At 42.1% G+C, this 25,352-nt stretch overlaps 1 protein-coding gene across 2 annotated transcripts in view; it reads left to right on the top strand.

The window, feature by feature from the left end:
• The window catches only part of quob (quattro b), a 29,587-nt gene extending 7,270 nt beyond the window's left edge, over positions 1–22,317 (top strand). The window contains exons 2-24 of one of the 2 annotated variants that reach the window (XM_084349412.1): positions 5,516–5,713; positions 6,346–7,906; positions 9,333–9,539; positions 10,409–10,532; positions 11,293–11,386; positions 12,547–12,633; positions 12,734–12,850; positions 13,394–13,492; positions 13,586–13,734; positions 14,843–14,981; positions 15,100–15,222; positions 15,412–15,609; positions 15,738–16,708; positions 16,936–17,185; positions 17,610–17,699; positions 18,011–18,235; positions 18,862–19,032; positions 19,732–19,909; positions 20,227–20,343; positions 20,439–20,693; positions 21,043–21,320; positions 21,480–21,523; positions 21,610–22,317. In XM_084349412.1, the coding sequence (XP_084205538.1) occupies positions 5,516–5,713; positions 6,346–7,906; positions 9,333–9,539; positions 10,409–10,532; positions 11,293–11,386; positions 12,547–12,633; positions 12,734–12,850; positions 13,394–13,492; positions 13,586–13,734; positions 14,843–14,981; positions 15,100–15,222; positions 15,412–15,609; positions 15,738–16,708; positions 16,936–17,185; positions 17,610–17,699; positions 18,011–18,235; positions 18,862–19,032; positions 19,732–19,909; positions 20,227–20,343; positions 20,439–20,693; positions 21,043–21,320; positions 21,480–21,503 (5,655 nt within the window). In that variant the 3' untranslated portion in view covers positions 21,504–21,523; positions 21,610–22,317. The remainder of the gene's footprint in view (positions 1–5,515; positions 5,714–6,345; positions 7,907–9,332; positions 9,540–10,408; positions 10,533–11,292; positions 11,387–12,546; positions 12,634–12,733; positions 12,851–13,393; positions 13,493–13,585; positions 13,735–14,842; positions 14,982–15,099; positions 15,223–15,411; positions 15,610–15,737; positions 16,709–16,935; positions 17,186–17,609; positions 17,700–18,010; positions 18,236–18,861; positions 19,033–19,731; positions 19,910–20,226; positions 20,344–20,438; positions 20,694–21,042; positions 21,321–21,479; positions 21,524–21,609) is intronic. The other variant, XM_084349413.1, reaches the window with a different exon arrangement.
• The last annotated feature ends 3,035 nt before the right edge of the window (positions 22,318–25,352 follow it).

The following is a 25,352-nucleotide window of genomic DNA, read 5'->3' as shown; positions in this document are numbered from 1 at the left end:
GTGATTGTGTCTGTGCACTCACAGGGGAGTGAACAAATTGCTGTTAACCAGCAGTTTTTGTAGAGGGAGGAACTGTTGAATATACAAAAGGAGTGGTGCAAATCAGCAGGGACACTAAAGCCATACTGAGCACTTTAAATGGGCGTTACAGCTGTCTGGCATCCTGACTGGCAACATGGAGGAATGTGTGTGCATTGGAATGTGGGCATGTTGTATTATCATGTTTAATTTCTGCAGTTAATTTGCTTTTATAAGATTGAGCAGCACATTACTCTGACCCTCAGCAACAGATACAATCTCGAAACATTTGCCAATTGAGATGAGATGGTATGTTATGGCACACATGGAGGTGTTGCTATCACGGTTGAGTGCAAGCTGTTAAATAAACCCGATTCACTTAGATAACGATGCCGTTTTGAGACCACTAGCACATTTTCTGGAGCTTAACAGCTGTGATATTTGTATTCTGATCATAATTCATGTTTTTCGTCCTCTAACGGCTGTAACATATTTTCATTTCCACTGCTGATGGATGCTCCGTCCTTGATTCCAGTCAAAGGGAGACTGCATGTAAGAACGGGGAAACTCCGGCGTGTAACTCAGAACTTAAGGCTTATTTCTGGCGTTTATAGCGGATATGCGTTCACATGACTGCTTCATGTGGTATTGCTATTATAAGCTGGGAGAGCTGTGCAGTGGAGGACTCAGGACGTTTGAGAGGCAGGGGTGAAAAACAATGAAAAGGGCACCAGCTGTATGTGGTGGGGCACCCTAAAGGACACTTCGCCACGTTGTGTCCAGTGGAAGGGCACCCAAGAGGGCACTTTAACATGTTTATCTACCATGAGGCCCCTGTTTTTTAACCTGCCAAAACTTCACAGAAAAGAAAACAACAAAAAAACAACTTTCCAGGCAAATTTTTTTTTAGGTGTTCAAACTGTTTTTTTAAAAAAATTTTTTTAAATGTATCACCTGTCACACATGTTTTTTTCACACTTGCCTTTCAGGGCTTCAGTGAGTGTATCACCACACAACTTTGCTTCGCCTCACAATTATTCATGCTGATCCTCCACAGTGCGGGCCTGTTTGGCATGCTCTCTGGCAGTCTGTCAGATGTAATGAAACACAGAAGAACTCGCTCACAACACCGGCAGCTACCCTCAGTTCATTTGGCTGGCTAGCCTGTCTGAACTGGGTCCAGCGGAGCTATGCTTAGTGAAATCTCAAGAGGGTCTCACTCTTATGAATATCACTCGCCAAACCACCCACTGAGAGGAGTTCCAGTCGGGGGGAAACATCTCAAGCTTTTAACCTTCTTTGTTTTGAGAGAGAGTTTATCCGGGCAGGAGCGTTAGTCATGTCAGCCAGAGTGTTAACACAAAAAGAGGTTTAAATCTCAAATGAGCCTGCAGTAATGTTATGATTATAAGTCACTAAAGCGTTAGTTTAAGGTCGATTTACAGTGAAGGATTGATTTAAAACGAGGTACAGAAAAGTGGACATGGTCCAATCATTTTGTTGAATCACCGATGAGTGCATTTACATGTGCATTAGTATCCTGGTGTTGAGTTTTATCCTGTCTGATTATATTTGGGATATGACTTTTACATGGAACATGAAAGACCTGACTATTCATTTCCCTACATGACCATAACAGTATCCAGGTTTCTGATCAACTGCCTGCAGGTGTGTCTTAAACTCAGTGGCAGACTCAGGATGTATGAGGGGCAGGGGCTAAAATGTAAAACAGGCACCACATATGGGCTGGGGGGGCATTTTTGCAGAGTTTTTTCAAACATGGCGTCACCAGTTTACCTGCCTGGGGAGCATATCCAGATTCCTCATAAGCGGGATAAGGCCTACACACTAGATAATGCTCCTATGAACATTTATTACCCCCACGTGTGACGTTTCAGGCCCAGGTCCTTCTGCAAACATGATTATCCTGGTTTCTGAAACCACAAGTGCAAAACATAACCAGAACTCCAACAACCCGATCGTAACCAGGATACGAGACCGCATATAAAATCTGCATCAGTAAAAGCACCAAACTACAGTTTATCAAACACAACTTACACATAAAGGGATTGGATGTCCCAGCCCTGTACAGTAACTTCACAGAGCTGTGTTGTATTAACTGCGACCTCAGGTTTATCTTTGAGAAATACAGTAGAGCCCGGAGCTGAATGGCTGCAGTCAGTCTAAAACAGCTGTGATGCATTACCAGTGGAGAGCCAGCCCCGAAGGTATTCTGTTCTCCATTTCCTAATCTATTGTGACAGATGTGCACAATCAGAAAAAGGAAGCATTCTTTTGCACTGAGGGCATCCAACGTCCACAACAGATACAAAGACTCAGCATATCAAATATTGATGTTGATTTACATCCAACATCCTGCGTTAACTACTGTTCATTAACTTTAGCTTGTTTCACAGACATCACCAAAGTGTTAGCTAGCAGTGAATGCGAAGACTAAACTGAGTGGTAAAATCAAAGTTAAATGATTTACTGAATCAGTGAAACATGAAACAACTTCATGACCTTTGTTCCTCATGATTCACGGCTGTTTGAGGCGCTCGCATAAGTCTCTGTTCAGCACAGTCCCAGAGCTAACCAGTGTGAGGTCTTTGAAGCTGCTGCACTTGTGTTTACCCTGGGCTGGTCTCTGCTCTTGGTCAGGCCATCAAACTAAATGAGGAAGGGGCTAAAAACAGACTCCTTTGTGGGTCTGGGAGATTAACACAGTGGGGTACTGTGAACTGATTGTATGAATAGCACTGCCTGCTGTGGTTAGCGGTGAAGACCTGTCCAGATCTAAAATAGGTGTCAAGTGCTTATTTTCAACCGACAAGTCAACATGAATATTATTCCTTTTCTTTTCACTACAGGAAAACATTTATTTGACTCTTCTGTGTGTGAATATGAGAACAAAACTGAACATTTCAGTGTGCACGTCTAGTATCTTAAAAATACGTAGAAAGACTGACTTACCTGGAACAGAAAGGTGAAAATGAGGAGTGTATTGCCGATTTTAAGCCAAGCTATGGCTTGAGGGCAATGTTGGTCAGTTCATCGATCGATTGTGACACCATGATGTGGACTTTTTCCTTTTTCAGTGAAACAGCTCAACAACGATTGGATGCATTCCCATGTGATCCTTAAGACTTAAGTGATCCTCTGACTTTTCCTAAAGCCCCACCAGTAGTTTAAAGTTTTCACTTGTCCTGTAAAATGTCTCTTACCTCCATGATGGATTAGCATGAAGTATCTAAGGTATGAGGTTGATATTGTAGATGTTTAGTGAAGTGTCTCAACAACTATTGGATGTTGGTATATTGCCATGAAATTAAGTATGGATATTCCTGTCCAAGTTAAAAAGCACAAAGTCCGCACCAACAGAAGCTCCTCTCTCCCACAGAAAACGCTGCTCCTGAAACGCCTCGTCAGTAGTCTCACCTGCTGCTCTATTGTTGTCGGCAGTGCTGACTCAGTCATGTGTGAGCTGACCAATCAGAGCAGACTGGGTATTCAGGAGGTGGGGCCTTGAAGGTACAGGAGCGTTTCAGACAGAGGAGGAATACAGTGCTGCGGCGCTGGACAGTATAAGAAAACTGATGTGTTTTTGAGCACTAAAGCATGTAAAGTTATTCTAGTAGTAACCCAAAATAAAATTATAAACCTGAAAATGAGCATAAAATGTCTCCTTTAGTGACATTCCTATCAGACTTAGCTGTAGCCTAAACATTAGCTCTGCTAAAATTGCCACTGTGTTCATGTTAGCATGCTAACCTGTTTATAGCAGAGCATCACTGCCTGCTGCAGCCTCACATCTTTTGCAGATGGCTATGAGGTATCTGTGCAACAACACATTCTGAGCGATGATTTAACTGCGACATGTTGCTCCTCACTATCACATCAAAAGTACAGAATTTGCATTGCACTAAAATGCTTGACTCTTACTACCTTATGTTGAGCGCTCGTACATTTCAAAACATCAACACCTCAAATTCATCCCATCAGGCAGGATCACCAACAATACTTTAAAGATTTGGCCTCTTTTCATCTGAAACGTTCCCATGTGTTTAGCTGGACCTCTCCCATGGCACAGCTGGTGCTAGTGGCCTATCTTATCCAGGGCCGACATCTGTACAGGCAGTAAACATTAACACCAAGTGTGCCGCTTCACGCAAAATGGTGTCATGTCACGCAGTCGGATCTTTTATGATGGGACTGTGCATTTCTTTTGTCTGCTTTGCTTCTTCTTGTCACTTTGAATAAGATCAGACAGTTAAACCTAGTCTGCTACAAATACACCAGCTTAAATGAAGCATAACCTGGCCAGAGATGAAACAAGTTGCACATGCTCATGCAGGACAGACTTAATCATCTCCAGATCAAGTTGAAAAGCTTTCCCATAGGCTCACCCACAATCCCCCTCTTGATCCCCTATACATGACAGTTTCTAATTTACCTCAAAGCCTTACGTTAAGTGGATAAAACTGTTCGTTATGTTTAGATTTTGGTGAATTTGGTGTTTTGCTGCAAGTTTTCATTTGTTGGAGATGATGTTGCCTTTAATGATACAGGTGGAGAATCACTTTTTCTTTTTAGTTCCTGGCTACAAAAAACTATCTGAGGGATTCAGTCCAGATCACTATAAAAATCCCTGGTTTACCATAACTGAACCACACTTACATGCACATTGCATAAAAACTGAAACCTAAAATTAGCAAAGACACAGGCATTAAAGAGCAGGCCATAACTGGTCTGTATGAGGGCAGATGGTGTGATTCAATAGACACAATAAAATGACCGATTTAAGGATTATTTTATGTACTTTTTCCCACTTCACTCCTCCAAATATGTCTGAGTATTTCCATTCACAATAGATTCACCTTTTCATGTGCTTATTGCTATTTCCAATTAAATTAATATTGCTGGAAATTACAGAGGCCATTAAATATCATTCAATAAAGATTTAAACTGTATTCAACACTATTAAATTACTGCAATAGCTGATTTAATTATATGACACAGGACCGTCTGTAATGGAAGATTTATTCCGTCTTAATTGAATATTTTATTGTTCATGGACCCTGCTTGAAAGGTCAATACAATTCTCATTTGAGAAGAATGTGCAGATCACACCACTGTTTTATTAATGCACTGACACTAACGTTTTGTTAAGCCTTCATCTTATATGCAGCAGCTGTATTCCTGTGATCATTTGCTCTAAAGTGTTTTTAATTTGACTAGTTTTAGGGTTTGGTTTGGGTTTGACACAGGAGCACTAGTCAAAATGAGCTAATAAATTATGAATCATAAAATAATGCACAGAAATAAAATAACTTTCTCAGACAAAGGGTTTGTGTCTTCATAGTTTCCATTAATTTATCATCTTTTTGATGTTTTGCTGTTTGTGCTGCATTTCTTAAGATGTCTCACAGTGTATATACAAGATAACGTCATTCCACAAACCTCATCTCGCTGACCACCATCTCTCCTTGTCCTCCAGAACCCAGAATCTCTGGACTCGTCCATCCAGAGTGCCCTCTCGGCCCTCTTCCCACCTTTTGAGGCCACAGCACCCATCGTCCTCAGCCAGCTGTTTCGCTCTATTGAGGAACGTTATCGCGGTGATGCGTTACAGTGCCTGCTGGACTTCCTCATCCCCACCAAACACCTGCTGGAGAGCGTCCAACAGGCTGCGTGTGTGAGTATTAATACATTTCAGTGCCTGCTGCACATCTGCACGCACACACTTTTCTTCCTTCCTGTGACTACATTTTCAAGATATCACTATCTCTAATGTCAGCTGTGTGTAAACTTCCTTTTCTAATCATAGAAAAAAGGCACTTCATGTAACTACAGAACTTGCCTGAGAATCATCACGTTTTTAAGTTTTCTTCAGTCTCAAAGTAATCCAGAGATAATTGTCTGTTCATCCACTTGCACATTGCAAAAAAGACAAGCTAATAGCTGATCTGCATACAAAATGTAACCAAACAGGCAAGAAAGCAGGGCTCAAGCTGTAGGCCACAGTGTATTTCACTGACTCCATGGCAACATCAAACTTCCTGTTTACATTTCACAAGCCCCCACATTGTAGGTCAAAAACTTAGAGCAAAGTTTCCCTCCAAAGAAAAAATAATAGGAGTGACAAAACACATGAATATTATTTTTCTCAATGTCAGTGTTTTTTTGACATTATTAAGGCTCAGAATGTCCCATCGACATTGTTGTGATGTTCCTGTAACACTGAGAGTTTGTGGTGGTGAGGGGTGCAGTTCCATAGATAATTTTAGCAAATTAAACAATTAAACAATGCTTTTTATGTTTTTCTAGGCTGGATACTCGGATGTGGTTTTCCGCTGTGAGGGCTGGCCTCTGTGTCTCCATGACAAAACCGTCATCCAGTTAGCGCCTGTGAACCCTTTGCTTCTGCGTCCCGGAGACTTCTACCTCCAGGTGGAACCTTTCGGGGACCAAGCGGCTCGCATTGTCCTCAAAAGTCTCCTGGAGGAGGGCTGTCGAGAAGTGGAGGAGACCCCTGTGCCGGAGACTTCCTACCCCTGCATCTTCACTGAAGAATGGTTGCAAGAGATCAATGAAGGACGCCATGGGACTCCTCTGTCTCGTTGCTTGCTTTGCACAGATCAAGGAGTAATCAAGTTGCCCTGGGCTAAAATCGCCATCCCCGAGTTTTTAGACAAGCCTAAAATCATGCCCACTTACCGAGAGGCTCCTCCTGAACCAAGACAGATCTCCGTTCCCTCACATTTTAACTCCTCCACCCTCCCTATGGAAGCCATTTTCCTTCCTGCAAAAGACAGGATGTCAGCGTCTTTGAGACCTGTGGACTATTCCTCCAAACTTGTCAAAATGGATCATGACAGACGCACCCCGAAATCATGTTCCAAACCTTTGATCAAACCTGTGGGTTGGGTATCTCCGAACACCTGGGACAGCCGAGAGACATATCGAGAGATTGAGGGGGATTATGTAGACCTGGTGGATATCGCCAAAGAGAAGCAGTTTCTAGATAAACAGAAGGGCAGCCATCCAAATCCACCCAGTTCGGTTTTGTTTAAACCTGTCAGGCCACCTCCACCTGTACCATTTGGGAACAGTGTTGCCTGTGGACGCACCCTTCAGTACGCAGAGGAGCCTTGTACACCCTGCAGCCAGAGAAGGCTGGGGCACGAGCTTACCGATCAGGACTTGAAGTGTAGGTACAGAGACTCGTACGTGGCAGCACTGAGGAACCCAGTCGCTTTTGAGAGGGGGAGTGTTGACCTACTGGCTGCCCTGGAGGAGGTTGGCCTTTGCGAAGAGGGAGGGTTAAGGTCCAGGGGTGCATTTGAAGCTCAAAGAGATCTACTGGGAAACTTTTGTAACCACTCTAACAAACCCTTGATAGGTAATGAGCTCTGCCAGTACAAACACTGCCATGAACCAACACCCGAAAACTTTGCCTCTCACCTCCGAGATCGTCCTGTGAGTTTTGACTCGGAAAACCTTATGAAGGAACCACCCATGGTTTTAAAATCAACCCCTGGTTTGAGCCATAGTCAGAAAGTTCACATGAAACTCCTTTCCCACCCATCAGGACACAATGCTAGCGTGCGTCCAGGATCGGATTTGTTCTTCGAGAACTGCGATGGAGACATTAAACCACCTCAGAAGGTGGAGGTTGTGAAACCATCAGGAAAACACAAAGTTAAGGTCAGGTCTCTGTCCACCGTGTCAGACACTTCTAAAGGGAGTCCACTTCTTTATAAACTCAACAACAGGAGCCACAGTGATATCTGCCCTGAAACAATCACCAGCATAATGCAGTGTAAGAAAGTTGAACTGTTGGATCAGGTGACTCAGAAGCTGGAGAGACGAAAGTCGCCTAAAAAAGGTAAGAAGACAAGGCTGAATATTCAAACTTCTTTTTGTAGGGATGGGAATTGCGACGATTTTATACATACCAATGTCATCATCGATTGTTCTTGTGGGTCCGATTCTTTATTGATTCCCTTATTAATTTCTGATCAATTTAGGTGAGCTGGATATAGCCTGAGACATAGCTGTAGCAGCAGTCTGTGGCCCAATCATAATACAGCCCTGACCCCCTCTACGTAGCCTTACCCCTCAGTTTTGTGCATTCACGTTTAGGGGTAGGGTGTCCCAATTCTTGAGGTGTAGGGTGAAGCGTTCAGGCTTCATGGCCCTCCAAACTGAGATTTTTCAGAGGCGCACTTATAAAGGTTATGAGAACTCTGTATTTGTTCAGTGTATAAGGGCCCTTGATAACAAGCATAAAACTATGGCGATAAAACCCTTCCTTGAGGTGTACAGTTCTTATGAATCCGACAATTTGGAACCAGTTCTCAAAGGTTCCAGTTGTCTATTCCCATCGCTACTTTTTTGATACAAGCTTTCATTCTCTTCTCCTTTCCTCTCTTCTTTTTAACTGCCACCCACATACAAAGTTTGTACATTGTTATTACTGCACACACAGCCGTTTATTATGATCTGTTGCACAAGCTAAAAGGTCCAATGAACATTCACGTCAAACAGACTGACTGAAACTCGACCGTGACCTCGCGTGTTTGAGGGAATGTGCTCCACAGAGGGTCGCAGATCATGAGGGCTCTTTAGAAAGAGGGTTCAAAGGTCAAAGATCAGGCTCGAGAACGATCTTCCCACTGCTGTCTGCGCTCTTCGCTACATTCATGTTATTCCCATTACCGAAGGGAGTGAACGGAAATAGCATGCAGCACCCCAGTGAAAGGGAGGGTCTGAACCCGTTGGGTAAAAAGAAAGAGCAGAGCGTTTCTCTAATGCAGAGGGACAGAATAACATGCAAGAAGGGGGTTTCTGTGTCGCCTGCACCCGCCGGCATGCACCCTCATGCCCTCAGAGGAGCATGGTGAGATCCTGACTGGAGACACGCTCGTCATGAACTATTAAAGTAGCAAAGAGAGAGAGCACAGGCGAGGCTTTGTTGGCCGTAAGGACAGGCCAATTAAGATGTCTGGAATCAAAGCCAGGCTTAGTAGCCAGGCCACCGCAGTGTTTTGTTATAGAGACCATGTCCAATGTGTAAAGGCTGTCTGGACACAGATGCATCCATGCTGATAGACGACTATTAAGAGTTATGGATGAAGAGCTGAAAAATGTACTGTTGGTATAAAAGGTCAAAGGTTACTGTAGAGAGTAAGGTGAAGGGTTACAGTAAATCTCAGTGCTGTCTTAGACAGTGATGGATTAAATAATAAGAGAAACAAAACACACACAAACACACTAACTTAACAATTATGTTTGTATTCAATGACATGCAGACTCCCACTCAAGCAGGAGTCAAACTCCCTCCACCACAGATGGACCAGATGTCTCCAAACTCCACAACTCAAAGACAGAAAAAACATCTTCTCCACAAGTTCAGCTTCCTTCTGCACCGCCTGACACTTCACAGTCTCCACAAACCGAGGAATCCAGTCTCAGAAGCATCAGCCGTCTGCTTGAACTGGGCATTATCTGTTTGCCAGGTACTTGATACATAACATACATTTCTGAGCATTCACCCAAATAATGTCTTCTGTATTCTTACTGTATTTCAAAATCTCAGTCATGTTATTCTGTACTGTCATAGCAGCTTTAAATGTGAGTGTCACATGAAAACAATGTCATAACATTTAGTTAGCATTCTTATGTTATTTTAAATGAATACATGTTACGACCTAATTGCATTTATATCTATTTAGCTATATAGATGAACAGTGTCTTTATTTGTCACCATGCTCAAATAACAAACATAAACCACTCATGTCAAATGAAGGTGTGAATGGCCAGATGGTAAAATCTAACTGAGCTAATTAGGCTTCTTAGGTGAATGTCAAAAGCTATTCAAGACCAAAACATCAAATGCAGTCACTCAATACTTGAAGATATTCAATGACTTGGATGAGTAGGAATCTTCATAAACAGTACTATAAAGGGGCACTATGTAGTTTTGGAGAGGAAATTCAATCTCAGAATTTTGATATTTACAATATTAATGAGGTAATAATACAAACTCATGAGTATGTTTTTTTTCCAAGCTGTTCTCAGAGGAAAATAAGGTCACCAGAACACTGTTTGGAGCTAGAAAGGTGGCAGGGTCCACCACATATAAACAAAGCAAAACAATATGAAATAGTGTGTTTCCTTTAATGTCAGTTAGTTTATTCTGTCATGAAAACAGAATAGTTTGTTTATTTTGTTTGTTTAGACATAAAAAAAATCTGTCTTTTTCTGCACCTTTAAGAAAAGCCACAGCATTTAGCCAAACTTTCACGGCGCCGTTGCTTTTCCGAGTGTCAGAGTGATGAGTTTATTCTTGGAAAACAATTCACTGACTCTTTTCTTTGTCTCTCAGGCAGCAGGGACCGGACAGGCAGAGCAGTGGTGGAGGTCCACGGAGACAGAAAGGAGTGGACGTCTCCTCATGTGTCAGCACAGAATGTCTGTGAATTACTGCTCTACTTACACTCGATACCAAGGTACTGGAAACAATTCATACATATCTGTATCTGTAATTGAGAGGCTTTTTGTTAGTCTGAACCATATTTAGAGGACAGTTTGACCCATTCCTGATATGTGGTGCTGAGGATACTGTATTTGTTTTTTTGTTTTTGCATGTAATAGTAGGTTTGACCACAAGAGGGCAGCAGATTACTATTTGAAATATTTCAGCTCTCCAGAAAAGTTTGCTTTTGAATCCAGACTCCCTTTTTGTGTAGTGTACAACTAATAAAACAATACATTTAATGCAGAATCACAACTTTATAAACCGGATCATTGTGCCTCATATAAAGCACTTTAAGGTCAGCTGGCAGTCACGCTGACCTCTGCTGACCCTCTGCTTGCGAACACTTTACCAGTGTTATTTGTTTACTCTGATTTTAATGGAGTCTTTGAAGTTCAAAAAGCCACTTTACCAGATTGCCTGGCCTTCGTCTGTCCCCAGTAAAGAGCCACACCACAACAGTCTCTAGCCAGGCTGGCTGCCAACTGTCTGGTATGCAGCGCCTCGCTAGAATTAGCAGCCATGTCTGATGTAGGCTCACACAACAGTAACCCAAGAAGAGGCCATTAAGAGGGCCGTGTGAAGGCGTCAAAGTGTGGAGTAGGATGTGTGAAGAAGAGTGTGTGGGTGTCAGAGAGGGAGGTGGAATAAGTGAATACCAGTGATGCATCGATCACATAAAGACACTGTGGACTTGTTTGAATGCGCCCTAACACAATGCAATGTTTCGGTAGGAGAGAAATTCGAGAGCTGGGAATGACTTTGGTCATCAATGCCAGGAAGAAACCACCTCCACTTCACCTCTACAAGGCTCTGCTGATGGCCCAGGTTAAAACAAAAAGCCTGCATGCACACGTTGGAGTCAACAATGCCAGCACACACACACACACACACACACACACACACACACACACACACACACACACACACACACCATGTCATCAGATGCAGACAGATGTCAAACTGTCACGTTCCTTGACTCAATGATAAGGAACCTGATGCCAAGCTTAGTGAGTTTGTTTCTGGAAATGCAGTGACACAAGTTCATTTCGAGTCTGTGCATGATTCTGGACGGTTGGTGGTGAAGAGAAACACAAGGGGGCGTCATCCCCATTTTTATCATGTTTACAGCGAAAGAGGCCGAACGCACTGCAGTACAAATATAGACTTATTGTACGCCAAGTACACTTAATTATTATCACTTAATCTTAATTATCAAAGCAAGAGTGCAACTTCTGTTGAACTCGAACTCCTGTTTTAGTCTGCCCTGACTTCTTGTCTTTAACCTTCATAGACTTAGACAGCTGCCGGAGACTAAAAATGGTTATTGTTCTAAAATGTTTAATTACTTTTGAACCACTAGTCCTTTTCATTTGCTTTAAAATCTTGTGTAAAGTGGAGTTTCTTGGACATTCAGGCACTCTGTAGTGAAAGTTTGACATTACTGTATGTTCAGCAGCATTGATTGAAGGAAACCCAGAAAAGTTTCTTCCTCTGGGTCAACAGTCAATGGCTGTAGCTAAGCTACTGTTGATGTCTATATTCAATGGATAATATATATTTATCTGAACAAAAAGTCAATTTTTGATTCAGTGTCTTCGGTCATGATTTAATAATCTTTCAATTTACTCTCTGAACTTCTTGGAAACATCTACTGGAAATAAACCTGCTTTTCATTGAAAAAACACTGTTGATAATATTATAATAACTGTAAAATATCCACGCACCTTTTTAAATTAAAATACATTAATAAACTTCCTGAGCCTCTCTATGAGTTTAAATGTGCACTATGTAGTTTTGGAATATAAATTCCAAAACTCGATCAGGTAATATTTACACTTTAATAACACAAGCTCAGAAATATTTATTATTTCCATAAGTGAATAAATAAACCTTCATCAGAGGAAAACAAGGTCCCCAGAAGACAAGAACAAAAATGTTCCAGGTCTTTGAGGGTTACCCTACTGACTCCCTGCTTTCTCCTACAGGAGCAAGCTCTTCACGCTGTCCACAGCATCGTGATGCTGATGGATAAAGACACTTGTCCTCGTCCTGAGAAGCAGCCAGGGTTACAGGTCAGAAAACAACTTCCATGTTCTCCTTCAGTCACTTTCCTTTCAGTCAGTCTAAAGATGAGGTGCACTCCTAACCCTTGCCTTTGTCTTAATCTACAAGATGGACACGGTGACTTCTATGAAAGCCCTCAACAAGACGGTTGAAGCTTCCCAGCTGACCTCAGACCTGGGAGGGACCTTTACTTACAGTCACTCTGACTGGCTGCAGTTTCATCAGGTAACAAATACATTCACTGTGTTTACAGAAGCGCTGCAGCTGTAGTGTAACATCATATCACACAATCACTGTGGAGTTTCCCGTAGAGTCAGACCTGACCACTGTTCACCCACAGATCACTCACTGGGGAGGAGTCCTTATCTACACACCCACACCAAACATTAATCTTTGTTGTTTTTTTGTTGCCACATTTAGTCTAGCCTTTCAGGAATGGGAAGAATTGGTCACAAGGGGAAAGTCCTATCTGAAAGATAAATTAGATCACTCATTACAGCTTACACTGCAGATATTTTGTACCGGTTATGCAACACTGACCAGCTGAACCCTCCCTGGCTCAGGCCAGTTGTCTGTTGTGTATATAATATAGGCTGTATTAATGACAGTATTTAAGTGTATTTAAGTATCCAAAGCCAACTTTATTCATTACAGACAGGGCAAGCTTTCTCTAGACCAGCCATTCCCAATCTAGTTTCTCTCTAGGGTTCTCTATTAAACATCATATTTTTCCTCACTTTCACTGAGTCTTAATTTAATTCATTTCAGAGACTGGTGTCTTTCATGACTGACCTGCGAGGGGCAGACAGCTTGTTGCAGAAGGCCATCAAGAAAGTGGATGACAGCAAAAAGCTGGACTCAGCCCAGGTAGAATATGTAAATGTTCATAGTGTGATATCTTTAGTTTGCTGCACATTATGGACCAGGTCTGACGCTTCATCTTTGCTGTGGCTGCTGCAGGAGGTGCAGCAATGCATTCAGGAACAGAGGGCCTCAATGAAGGAGGTGCTGGAGGACACTCGACTGGTCACTCTGCAAAGGGAAGGAGGGGCCGTACTGGCCCGAATGAGGAGAGAGGACTTCAGGTTCCCACAGTCTGAGGACTACAGGTATCACATCATATTTTAAGTGTGCTTATGTTCAGCTTCTTGGTTCCAGCTGCTCAGTGTTTTACTCTCATTTGATTTGCATTGTCTTGCATTTACATTTTGTGCTGCATACGCCCACACTATCCTGAGAACAAGTAATAAAACACCTATGTGGACTTTAAGCGTTAAGATTTGACATGCAAGTATATGATCACTTTATAAAGCATGGATGCATTATCATCGATTAAACTACCAAACGGTGTGATAAGTGGTTTGAATTTGCTCCACCTTGACCAGCTACATCATTAAACTGCTGCTAACTTTTTATTGCCTCATTATTAAATCACTGATATATAACACTGTCACTGCAACTCTGCATATTTTTTCTGTTAATACTTCCTACCTTTATTGAAGTTATATTTTTCAGTGCCAAACTATTACCTGCGTTTTTACCCTCTTGTGTTACTGCATTAAATATATCATGTTTAACAATTGTCCATTAAAATGTCTAAAAACAACTGACAACTGTAACATTTTGTCGAGTTGTATACTCATTATCACAAGTGATTCAAAGAACGTTAAATCCCAGAGAACTCTGTAATTTACTCAGTGGTTTCATTTGTCAGCCTGTCGCTCTGAGAGTGAGAATTAAGTCAGCAAATGGGACTGAACTTAACGTGAATAAAACTTTCATCAGCAATGTTTTTTGTTTAACAGTTAAGACAAGTACTCCCAAGATCCCACGCTACTTCCATCTTTTGTTTTGTTTTGATTGAGAGAGCCCAGAGGCAAAAATTACTGCGGTGCGTTCAAGTAGATAATCTGAACACTTCCTCCATCACAGTACGCAACAGATGGATCTGTTTCACAGCTTTCTTTTACTGTAAGTCACAGTTAAAGCAGTTAAAGGTTCAATAGATGCACAGCTGCAATGTTAGCAAGTTATTATGGACTCCATTTCACAGCCTTAATTAACTTAATATTCACATATTTGTAAAAACTCAAGTCAGCCTCTTATTTTCTGAGGAAAACAAAAGTGCATTTACCCCCATATGACACTTTAAATCACAAATAATGCCCCGCAGTATCAGGGCTCAGAGTTTGTAAATGTGTTTCACCTTCTTTGCAGAGATGCTCTGGAGTCTGTGACGACTCTGTATAACCAGGTGGAGGAGAAGCTCCACACTCTGGTGATGAGATCCAACGAGTCGCTGCAGCACCTGGAGTTCATCTTCAGGCTCAGAGAGATGGAGGCCGAAATCAGCACGGTACCACCAGTCCTTCCTACATCGTGTGCTAATGTGGTGTTGAAGGCAGGGAGATGAGAGTTTGAAATCTGTCCTTTTCTCAAACAGACATTGTATAATTCTTCATTACGTCCTGCAGGCTGGGATGTGGTTCAATACTGAAGGCGAACAGGGACTGAAGGACTCTTACACAACAGATGACACCCTGGTGTGCACTGAAAAGGCCTTACAGCACTTTGATCTGTTTCTCGCTCAGTCGAAGGTATTGCAAAAGGGGTTTAAAATTAAGAAACATTACCCTTATTTGGCTGTCCGTGTTTCACCTCACGTACCAACAGCTTTTGTTTGTTTTCCTAATGTTGAAAATATTTAAATGGCTGCAGTAAATAGTAGATTAAAGACCTGCACAGATGAGGGGAAGTTCCACTTGACATCTTATCATTCATCGCAGGAGAAACAACAGACCGCCCTGACACTTGTGACGGAGGCAGAGGGGATTGTTGGCACGAGTGAATCCAGTCCTGCAACAGACATTTTTCGGACTCTGGTCAGCACTTTCAAATCCAACGTGGATGATTTTATGTTGCGGACAGAGCAGAGGTACAAAGAACTGGACACACTGGTGTATGTGCACCGCTTCTGTGAGCAGGTTTGTGTCTGACATTTCTGATTGAAGTCTTTTATGTTCACTTGTCCTTGGTCTGCATACCTCTGACTGATTTGTGTTAACCTTTAATTCTAAAATGCTAGAAATCATTTTTCTCTCTGTCCCTCCAGGCCTCTGCCCTGGCCAAAGAATGCAGTCATTTTCTGGAGAAGGTAGAGCCGGGGTGTTACTCAGCTCAGACCCTGAGCACACTCCAGATGTATGAAGAAAGATTAGGTGGCGAATTCTCCACCCCGCACTTCCAGGATCTGAAAGTTAAGGCCTGTGCCGTGGGATCGGGGGCCTCGGGGTTGATGAGAGTGTGGAATGCAGCCTCGGTCGAGTGCCAAGAAGTCAGGCCGCGTCTGGAGGAGATGCAGAAGAAGAAAGGCGTAGATAAGAACCAGATCCAGCAGACCACAGCTGCAAACTCTCAGGGGGAAGATGGAGGGATGGAGAAGAGGGAGAAAAGAAGTGAAGTGGGGGGAGGTGAATGCCTCCTGACCCAACAGCTAACCTCACAGAAAGAGGTTGTCAAAATTTCAGAAAGTGAAGGAGAAAGCAAAGACGATTTAAAACCTGACTTGAAAGGGAGCGAGACAGAAGAATCCCAGGCGAAGAAATTACCTGAAGCACCAGTTAAAAATGAAATAATGACTCCTGTTTTTCCACAAGACGGTGACTGTCATCCAGAAACCAAACTGAGGCCAAGAGAGCATCACAGCGAGGCAGATCTGAGGAGCACAGACTCAGTCGAAGGGGCCGGCGGTGTTCCACCACACCAACCTTTGGGTCGCTCCCTAAGCGAGGGCTCACATGTGACTCCTTATTTGACGAGCACCTCCGGCTTTTCACCTTTGAATGTAAGACACAAACACTGTCAGAGCTGGACGCAGCCACTGGAACAAAATCCAAAGCCCGTCCAAAACCTGCCCAATTCCCATAACGAGAGTTTACAGTCAGGAAACCTGAGCTGTAAGTCAAAAAGCAACGGCGTTGAAGATGAGAGTGAAGGATGCGCAGCCTCCACCCAGAGCCTTAAAGATCTGAGGACCCCAGAGACATTACTCACAGCAGCAGAAAACAATGGCAGCAATGTTTTGTAAGTAACTCCCCCTCCCTCTGCTGTGATCTAAAGCAATCTTGAGTAAAATTACATATGCTACAGTCATGAATAGCACAGTTGTTCACCAGTTCAACAAAACTGTTGTACTGTACTCTACCTACAAAAACACAATGTCAAACTGGTTCTGATCCCGAGGGGTTTACTTATGAGCTTTAATAAAAATCAATGATTTTTACATTATTCATTTCCTACATGTGGAGCAGGAAGCTGCGGAGGATCATGGAGGAGCTGCTGTCCACAGAGAGGGAGTACATGAAGGCTCTGGGCTACGTTCGAGAGCACTACTTCCCCGAGCTGGAGAGGGCCGACGTCCCTCAGGACCTCAGGGGCCAGAGGGGGAGCATCTTCGGTAACTTAGAGAAACTCCACGACTTCCACCGACATCACTTCCTGAACGAGTTGGAGAGCTGCATGACCGAACCCTTCAGGGTGGGACGCTGCTTCCTACGACATGTAGGTGCCACATGTATTATTGACCATGCACAAATGTATTGTTAGCGTGTGGTGCACTTCGTTAAATCGTGACCAGATGATTTCAATATCCAAATATTGTTTCTCTAACCTGAGTAATTGTAGTTTCCATGACACAATGAGGCTTAGACAGATGTGGGTCTGTGTTTTGCCTAGAGCGGTCCACAGTTTGCTGTTTTCATCTGAGTCTGTGATAAGTGAAATCGATTTGCCCTTCCAGATGTGTCATGGCTCAGCTTCCCAGAAATCAACAGCTTCAGTGTTATCATTGAACAGATTCATTGGAAATAGAGAACGTGTTGCTCATATAGCTGTGAACTGCTACGGTACACTGCCTAGTCTGCATTTTCCAGCGGGGGTGATAAAGATGATGACTAACGATCTTTAATTATTCCTTTTATTTCAGAGAGAGAGCTTTGCTTTGTATGCCCTTTACAGCAAGAACAAACCGCAGTCCGATAGTCTTCTCATCAATCATGGACAGGCTTTCTTTAAGGTGAGAACCGCTGCCGGCCTCCCTCCGCTCCTCATTCCCTCATTTCTCTTCTCAAAGCCACATCATGAATTTCATTAAGCAAGAAGAGGACAGATGGTTTATTTTAACAAGATCAGAGTCTGTAGCCATGCTAGCAGCATGGCGAGGCTGTAATTAGACAATGCTAACATGCTCATGTTTAGTAAGTCATGTTAGCCATGGATACATCTTTGTTTTGTGTGTTCGCATGACAACATATTTGCCAATTAGCACGTTCAATCAAGTATTCACTAAATATATGAATATCCCTATTATATATCCTAATACATCAGCAAAAGCAGCTGGAGCTGGGGGATAAGATGGACCTGTGGTCGTACCTGCTGAAGCCCGTGCAGCGGATCAGTAAGTACAGCCTGCTGCTGCAGGACATGTGGAGGGAGTGTGGTCCGGGACAAACCAGAGAGATGGCTGAGGTCAAGGCCGCCTTGGAGGTCATCCAGTTCCAGCTCCGCCACGGCAACAACCTGCTGGCCATGGACGCCATCCACCACTGTGATGTAAGACTGATGGTTTCTTTGACTTTGCAGGCATTTTGTGAGCCAAAATATCAAGCAAGATTATTAGAAAGGAGGAGTTCATGTTCTATATACAATACATGCAAACACAGGTGTACTGTAGAGATACAGTGTGTAATGTATTGTGGTAAGAATGACTTATGACCCCCTCATCCGGCATTACGCAACGGTGGGATCAGTCCTATTTTTCGGAAATAAACAGGTACAGGCAAGAATTTGAGAGCATTTATTTTAGGGACGATGTGCAGTGAGCGTGAAGAGCAGAAACATCAATCAGCATACTTGGCTTTGTGCGAATGCTGGTAAATCATGGGTAATAGTTTAATCTGCTTTTCCGTGGAATGTAAAGGGAGGCGTGTGTGGGACGATGACCTGGAGCTACATTATCTGTAGAGCAGAGATGGAGGAAATGGAGCCGTAGGTCGTAGGAATTTTGTTTATGACCTTTCTTGCACTCAAAGTACATATGTTGAATATTGGTAGATGAATCAGTTTACGAAATCATGCTTCCTTGTGTTTCTCTTGGTATAAAGAAAGGAACTGGGGTGCACTATTGCTCACTACAGTACTGTCACTTACCAGTTGACTTCTCCTTTTCTGCACTGCAGGTTAATCTGAAGGAGCAGGGCCAGCTGATTCGTCAGGACGAGTTCTTGGTAACATTCAGGAAGAAAAATTGCTTCCGCCACATTTTCCTTTTTCAAGAACTCGTCCTCTTTAGCAAGACCAGGAAGACTGACGTAGGCAATGACACATACATCTACAAACAGTCATTCAAGGTTCGCATATTGCCACCATACACACGTCATTTATGAGAAGTGCAGTTGTATTAATGTGTGCCAGAAGTATCATACAAGGTTCACATATTGCCACCATACGCACAAGAGCCACTTATGTGAAGTTCAGCTGTGTTAATATGTATCAGAAGTACCAGTTAATAGAACTGTGACGCAAGGCCGGAGTACTACTACTTCCTTTTGACGGCAAGTCAGCACAAGATTATCAGACACTGACTTCACTTTTCTCTTGCAAAACTCACTTACAGAGGTAGTTTTCCAGTGTTTGTCACAGCTTAAGGAAACTTTCCGTGACACATAGATGCAAGGGAGGACGAGACATTTGACCCCATGTCAGACAGTTATTATTGTAAAAATCTTTGAATAGAAGAATATGTTGAAGATAGAAAAAGAATAGTGCATTACTTTAATCATTTTTGAAATGTACAGCTGCAGAATTAGTTTCACTGAATAATCAATTTGAAGTACTTTTACTTAATTTTTGTATTACCAAGAGAGTTGATGACTTGTCCTCCGGCTCAGGAGTGCACTACTAGGCCTTCTAACACACCTTATACATACTTTACAAGCCCAATTACAATAGTCTTGGACTCGCATCTGTGTTTTCACAAATTTGCCAAACTGCTTGCTATATTCAAAACTGCCATCTGACATGATCTGTTTGTCTTTGTGTATATTTAGACGTCAGACATAGGCCTGACCCAAAACAGCGGTGACAGTGGCCTGTGTTTCGAGATCTGGTTCAGGAAGAGGAAAACCCAGGACACGTACACACTTCAAGCAGTTAGCCGGGACGTGAAGAGCGCCTGGACCAAGGACCTGGAGCGAATCCTTTGGGAACAGGCTGTACACAACAGAGGTACAAAAACACATAAAAACACATAAAAACACAACGGTTCCAGTGGAAATATCAGGAAAAGGAGCAAGAGGGATGGATATCACAGAGGCAGAGGGGTAAAACAGCATGTAGAGCCAAAATATGTCTGGTGGACTTGGCGAGAGCGAGACAGCAGCTGTTTCTGGTTAAAGTAAAAGGATTTTACCGGACAAACTCATTGATTAAGCTTGGTATGCTTATAATATACTAGCATTTGCATGGCCTGTGTTGGCTGAATCTAGGTAATAATAAGATATTATGAATATTTTCACGCTAATGATTTCATGTGGTTATTTTAGAGGTCCGTATGCAGGAGAGAGTCTTCATGGGTATTGGAAACAAGCCTTTCATGGACATCCAGCCCAGCGATGCAGCTATCAGTGACAGAGCCGTCAACTATGTACTGATGGGAAGAGGTAAAACACACTTATTTATTTATTCCTTAGTTTGAGTATTTTAGTCATTTTAGTATTGTGATAGACACAAACTGAATCTCACCGTCTCTCTGCAGAAAACAAGATGCTGTCCTCTGTGAGTTCAGGTGGATCACAGGGTGGCCTTCCTCGGGGTCGGCCAAAATCTGTCGGTTCAGGAAGCAGCGTGTCCTCCTCCTCATCCTCGGGGAGGGGGTCCCTGTCCCCTGTGGGATACATGTGTGGGCCAAAGCGGAGGGTGGTTTCAGGGGGCCTTGGAGGATACGTGTCTCCTCCTGGAGCTCTGGAGGAGGACGACTTGGACCACGAGAGCGGGAGTCAGAACTTATTATGTGAGTTAAGTGTGTAAAATGAGGCAACTGTCTGTGTTCTTAATTCATGTATGATTATAATGTTGCTTGCGATTCATTGAAAATGGACTAGAGGATTAGATGCAATGCTGCAACTAGGAACCAACATTTTGCCATGTTGTTGTGTTATTGATGGCCCCTGAACAGCTTCACTGAGGCTGCTGGGTATTATAATACAAGCCTGAAGACACTTTTAGAAAGGTCAGAGGTCAGTGATTTGGGTCATGATTTTAAAAGGCATCCAAAGACATTTATGTAGAGTTGTAAGTAAAGACATTTCTCTCATCCATCCATCGATCATGTAAGTAATCAAGTCTTCTCTTTGTTCCAGTGGACAGCTCCGAGTCGTCAGGAGAGAGTGTGAGCGGCTTCAGCAGCTCCGGTCACAGCTACCACTCTGCCATCGGAGGAGAGGCGGAGGACACCGCCTCGGTCTGTGCCTCCACAATCACCGTGAAGGAGGCAGCGCCTGCTCATGGAGCTGAACCCTCTGCAGTCTTCCAAAAACCAAATGCTTTGGCAGGATCCCCAGAAAAAACCCGACCACCAGTTGCACCCAAGCCCAAACCCAAACCACAACACCAGGCCAAAGATGTGTCCTGCGGCAAGGTACAGTACAAAGCTCGAAACCACTAATTGAGTAATTGTTCATGAGGTCAGAAACATTAGTAATGCTAAGTAAATAAGTGCCTGGAAGTGAATTACCCACAAATTCATTCATCACTATCTCTGCCCTCCTTTTTTTTATCCTCTCTTTTACTCTCTTAGGTTGGAAAGTCCACTGAGGTTTGACGCGTGTAATACGGTACAAGGTGTGTATAATGCTGTTATAGTTATTATATTTATGTGAATACACATTGGAAAAGAAAAGTTAAAGATTTCATTTTCTTTCCTACAGATTTGGAGGCAACCCGAGAGAAGACGAGAGCCTTCTGTTGAAGATTAAACTATTTAAATTGACATCTTTTTGTACCAGCTGTTAACGTAATCCGTTACCACTCTGTAAATAGATCTTAAGCTCACCACTAATACAGTAGTGCAGAAAAATGTCTATAAATGTACTGTATGTTGAACTTAAACAGTGATACATTCTGAAATGCATACTTGCGTAGTGTGCTGTAAATCAGTCTAGTTTCATAGCTCATGCAAAGGATCATAGAGTTGCTACGGTCTGCACATTTGATCTCACCTGGATTATTTAGTCACATTCTTTGACTAAATAATCCTGGTGAGATCAAATGTGCAGACGATATGCCTCCCAGAGGCGTTTAATAAAGTCTTGTGATGAGTTGCGCTGGTAGAATAGACCATATTGCCGCCTTTCCTGTCCTAAATGTGTTGCCTTTTGTACAGATTTATCAAACGTAATCACAACATAAGTGTCTTACTTGTTTCCTCTGAAAATAAAACACAGCCACTCTGTCTTTTCTTTGAAATTAACAGTTTTTGTATAAACTAATGTGCTACTTGTATGAAGATTGATTCATGTAACTGTTGTATGGCTTTCTATTTGGAATACAGAATATTTGCAGTGATGATGAGTCTCTTATGTTGGCTTTTGTCTGTGTTTTTACTTGATTCACAATAAACTTAACCAACAGGCTTACAGTCAGAGTGACTTTTCTCAGCTCACATACAGGTGGCGGTGATCTGTCTTTGATTTGAATTTGCCAGATAGTCAGATAGGTTGAGAAACTGCCATATAGCACAGATATAATATATCCTTTAATGCCTGGTAGTCGTTTTTTCCCGATTGAATGAAAACAAGAAGCCATCAGAATATCATTCATGTTTTCCGAAGAGTGTGTCATAAGAGAAAAATCATCAATCTCTCTACATTTCATGTTGAGACTCAATTTACAAAGCTCGTTTAATAAAAAGTGTAGAGAATAAAATTCAAATTCAAAATGCACCAAGCTGTAATATACTGTATCAGACATTTAGTGTAACAATGAACAGTGGAGTTTTAAAAGGAAATCTAATGCTGATTGCCTCATAAGAGGTGAACTGCAAGGGCAATGGTCATGACTTCTGTAAAATGGAAACTACCCTTTTTACCATGTTATGGACATTTCTTCAGAACTAACACCCACACACTAAAAAATGTTGGGTTATTTTGGTAACCCAATTTATGGGTTATTAGTGTTGAGTTAAATTTTGGGGTTATTTTTATAGAGAGTAACCCATTTATTGGGTTATAGGGCTATTTTAACCCAATTTCTGGGTTTTCAAGGTTATGCACCATTTTTGGGTTGTTTTTCAGAGAGTAACCCAATTTTTGGGTTAGAGACTTTTTTTTTTTAGTCATACTTTAATTTTTTTCTTGACAGGGAGTATTTTATGGAGTAATCTCATTAACATACTTTATAATCACACATCTTCCTACATAAAATGCGTCCTTTACCTTCTCGAAGTAAATACTTAAAGGATAACTACCGTTTGTCTGTTATCAACATCCAGGGTCAAACTAGCAGTAGCAGCTACAGGTAAACAAGCCGGCTGTCGCGGGTGCGCGCGCAGCTCAGAGATGACATCGTCCAGGTCAGAGGTAGTAGGTCAACCTACAGACCCCGGATGTTGATAACAGGCAACAGGCGGACTCAGAGGGGAATAGCACGAGCATATCGTAACAAAATATTGGTGAAATGAACTAGTTTTGTGGCAGATAATGCTCATAGAGGCTGCGCTTCAGTGCCCCGATCACTCGCATTATATGGATATATGCGGAGCTCAACTGGATCTAATTTCGTCCGAACGACTCCAAATGACACCAAAGTTATCTGGGTGAATAAATCAACGTATTTTATGCTAGAAATAAGGTCCATGTTGTGCATGCTGTGACTATGACCATACACAGTCGTTGGTGGTGGTAATAATAATAATAATAATAATAATAATAATAAAAATAAATTATGATTCAATGTGGTGAAATTGGCTCAATGGCTGTCTGCCGTTCGAAATAAATTCTCTGGAAACGATGGGCAAAGCTGGAGCTTTATATCGGTGACTTTGGCCTGGAATCATATGAGAAGAAGAAGAAGAAGAAGTGCAGTGTTTGGAACTTGAACTTTTGGGTTGAATATTTAACCCAAAAATTGGGTTATGGTAACTACAATGTTGGGTTATTGCTAACCCAACTATTGGGTCGTGGAGGTGCCAAATTGCGTAACCCAACATTGTAGTTACCATAACCCAATTTTTGGGTTAAATATTCAACCCAAAAGTTGGGTTGAAAAAAATAACCCAACCCGTTGAGTTAAAATAACCCAAAAAAGGGGTTGGTCCTTGTTTGAACCAACAATTGGGTTAAAATTGGGTTATTTTTTAACCCAACTGTTTTTAGTGTGCAGGAAAACTGCCATTTTCTATATGTTTAATCACATTTGGTGCAACATCAGCTGCCTGAAAAGTAACAACTCCTCCCCCTATACAGTGTGTATTTATTATCATTCAGCAATAATGTGCTTGTTTTCCTAGACCAATTTTAAGGGGATTTTCTTTCTTTTTTTTTTTTTTACAATAAATACTATTCTGTTTCCCTACTTTGTCTGATTTTTTACTTTTTTTCTTTTGCTGTCATTTCAATTGTAAATCTGACTCCTCTATAATCTCCTTCTTTTATAACGCCCACACATTTATAGTTTAATCTGGAAGTGAGTTCAGGTGATAGATGCCGCAGTCTCCCTGAAGCAGCCGAGCCTGCCCCAGCAAAGGCACTCAATCATTTCCACTGTGTGGGTTTGGACAGAGCTCTGTTAATCACTGGATTGCTGATGTAATGCCCCACTCTGTAGCCAAGACTCATGTTTGTACTTAATACTAGCCTGCCCAGAGTGCCTCAAACCATATGACTGGCTTCATACTCTATGATTGCAAAATTCATTATTGGCTATTTTCTTTTTTTCTTTTTTTTTTTTAAGCATTTTTGATGCATTAATGGTACCCATTTTATAGAAATATGCAAGTTTATGTTCAGCCCTATAGTACAATGTGTCCTTTTGTGCACTTGAGGAAGTGCATGCCTCTCTTTTTACATCATCGTGTGCCAGTGCAAATTTTCTCTGTGGTGCATCTGCTCTGATGCAGCCTCAAATGGGGCTTGTTTACACAGGGTAAGGCATTTTTGATCGACAGATGACAAGAAAAAATAGATTTCATCCCTTCTTAAAAGGAACAGTTCACCCAAAAGTGAAAATTCAGTCATTATCTTTTCACCCTCATGCGGATGGAAACTTGGGTGACGTTTTCGAATTCCACAAAACATTTCTGGAGCTTCACAGCAAAAAAGCGTTGCAGCAGTCTGCTAAACAACTGAAGTAGATGGGGACTTGTTTTAAAATGTAAAAAATACAACAGAACATTTCCAAAATGGCTGCATACAGCTCATCGTCAGAGACCCTGAGATCCCAAATTGATTTTAAAAGACAGTATTTACACCCTCAATGTTCAGTTGAGCTTGTGACCAGCAGCTACACTAAAGATTTCATCTTAAAAAGGGTGTAAACAGTGATTTTCAAACTAATTTGTAATCTCAGGGCTTCTAGAGACTTGGACAGGATGAGCTGTATGTTTGTTTTCCTCTGTATTACATTTTTAAATAAGTCCCCAGTTACTTCAGTTGCTTACGACAAAACTCAACAC

This window comes from Pagrus pagrus (genome assembly GCF_965226575.1).
Source record: "Pagrus pagrus genome assembly, chromosome: 3".
In the NCBI taxonomy this organism is placed as follows: domain Eukaryota; kingdom Metazoa; phylum Chordata; class Actinopteri; order Spariformes; family Sparidae; genus Pagrus; species Pagrus pagrus.
Note: the sequence above shows the minus strand (reverse complement) of the source record. Positions and strands in the feature narration are given on the sequence as shown.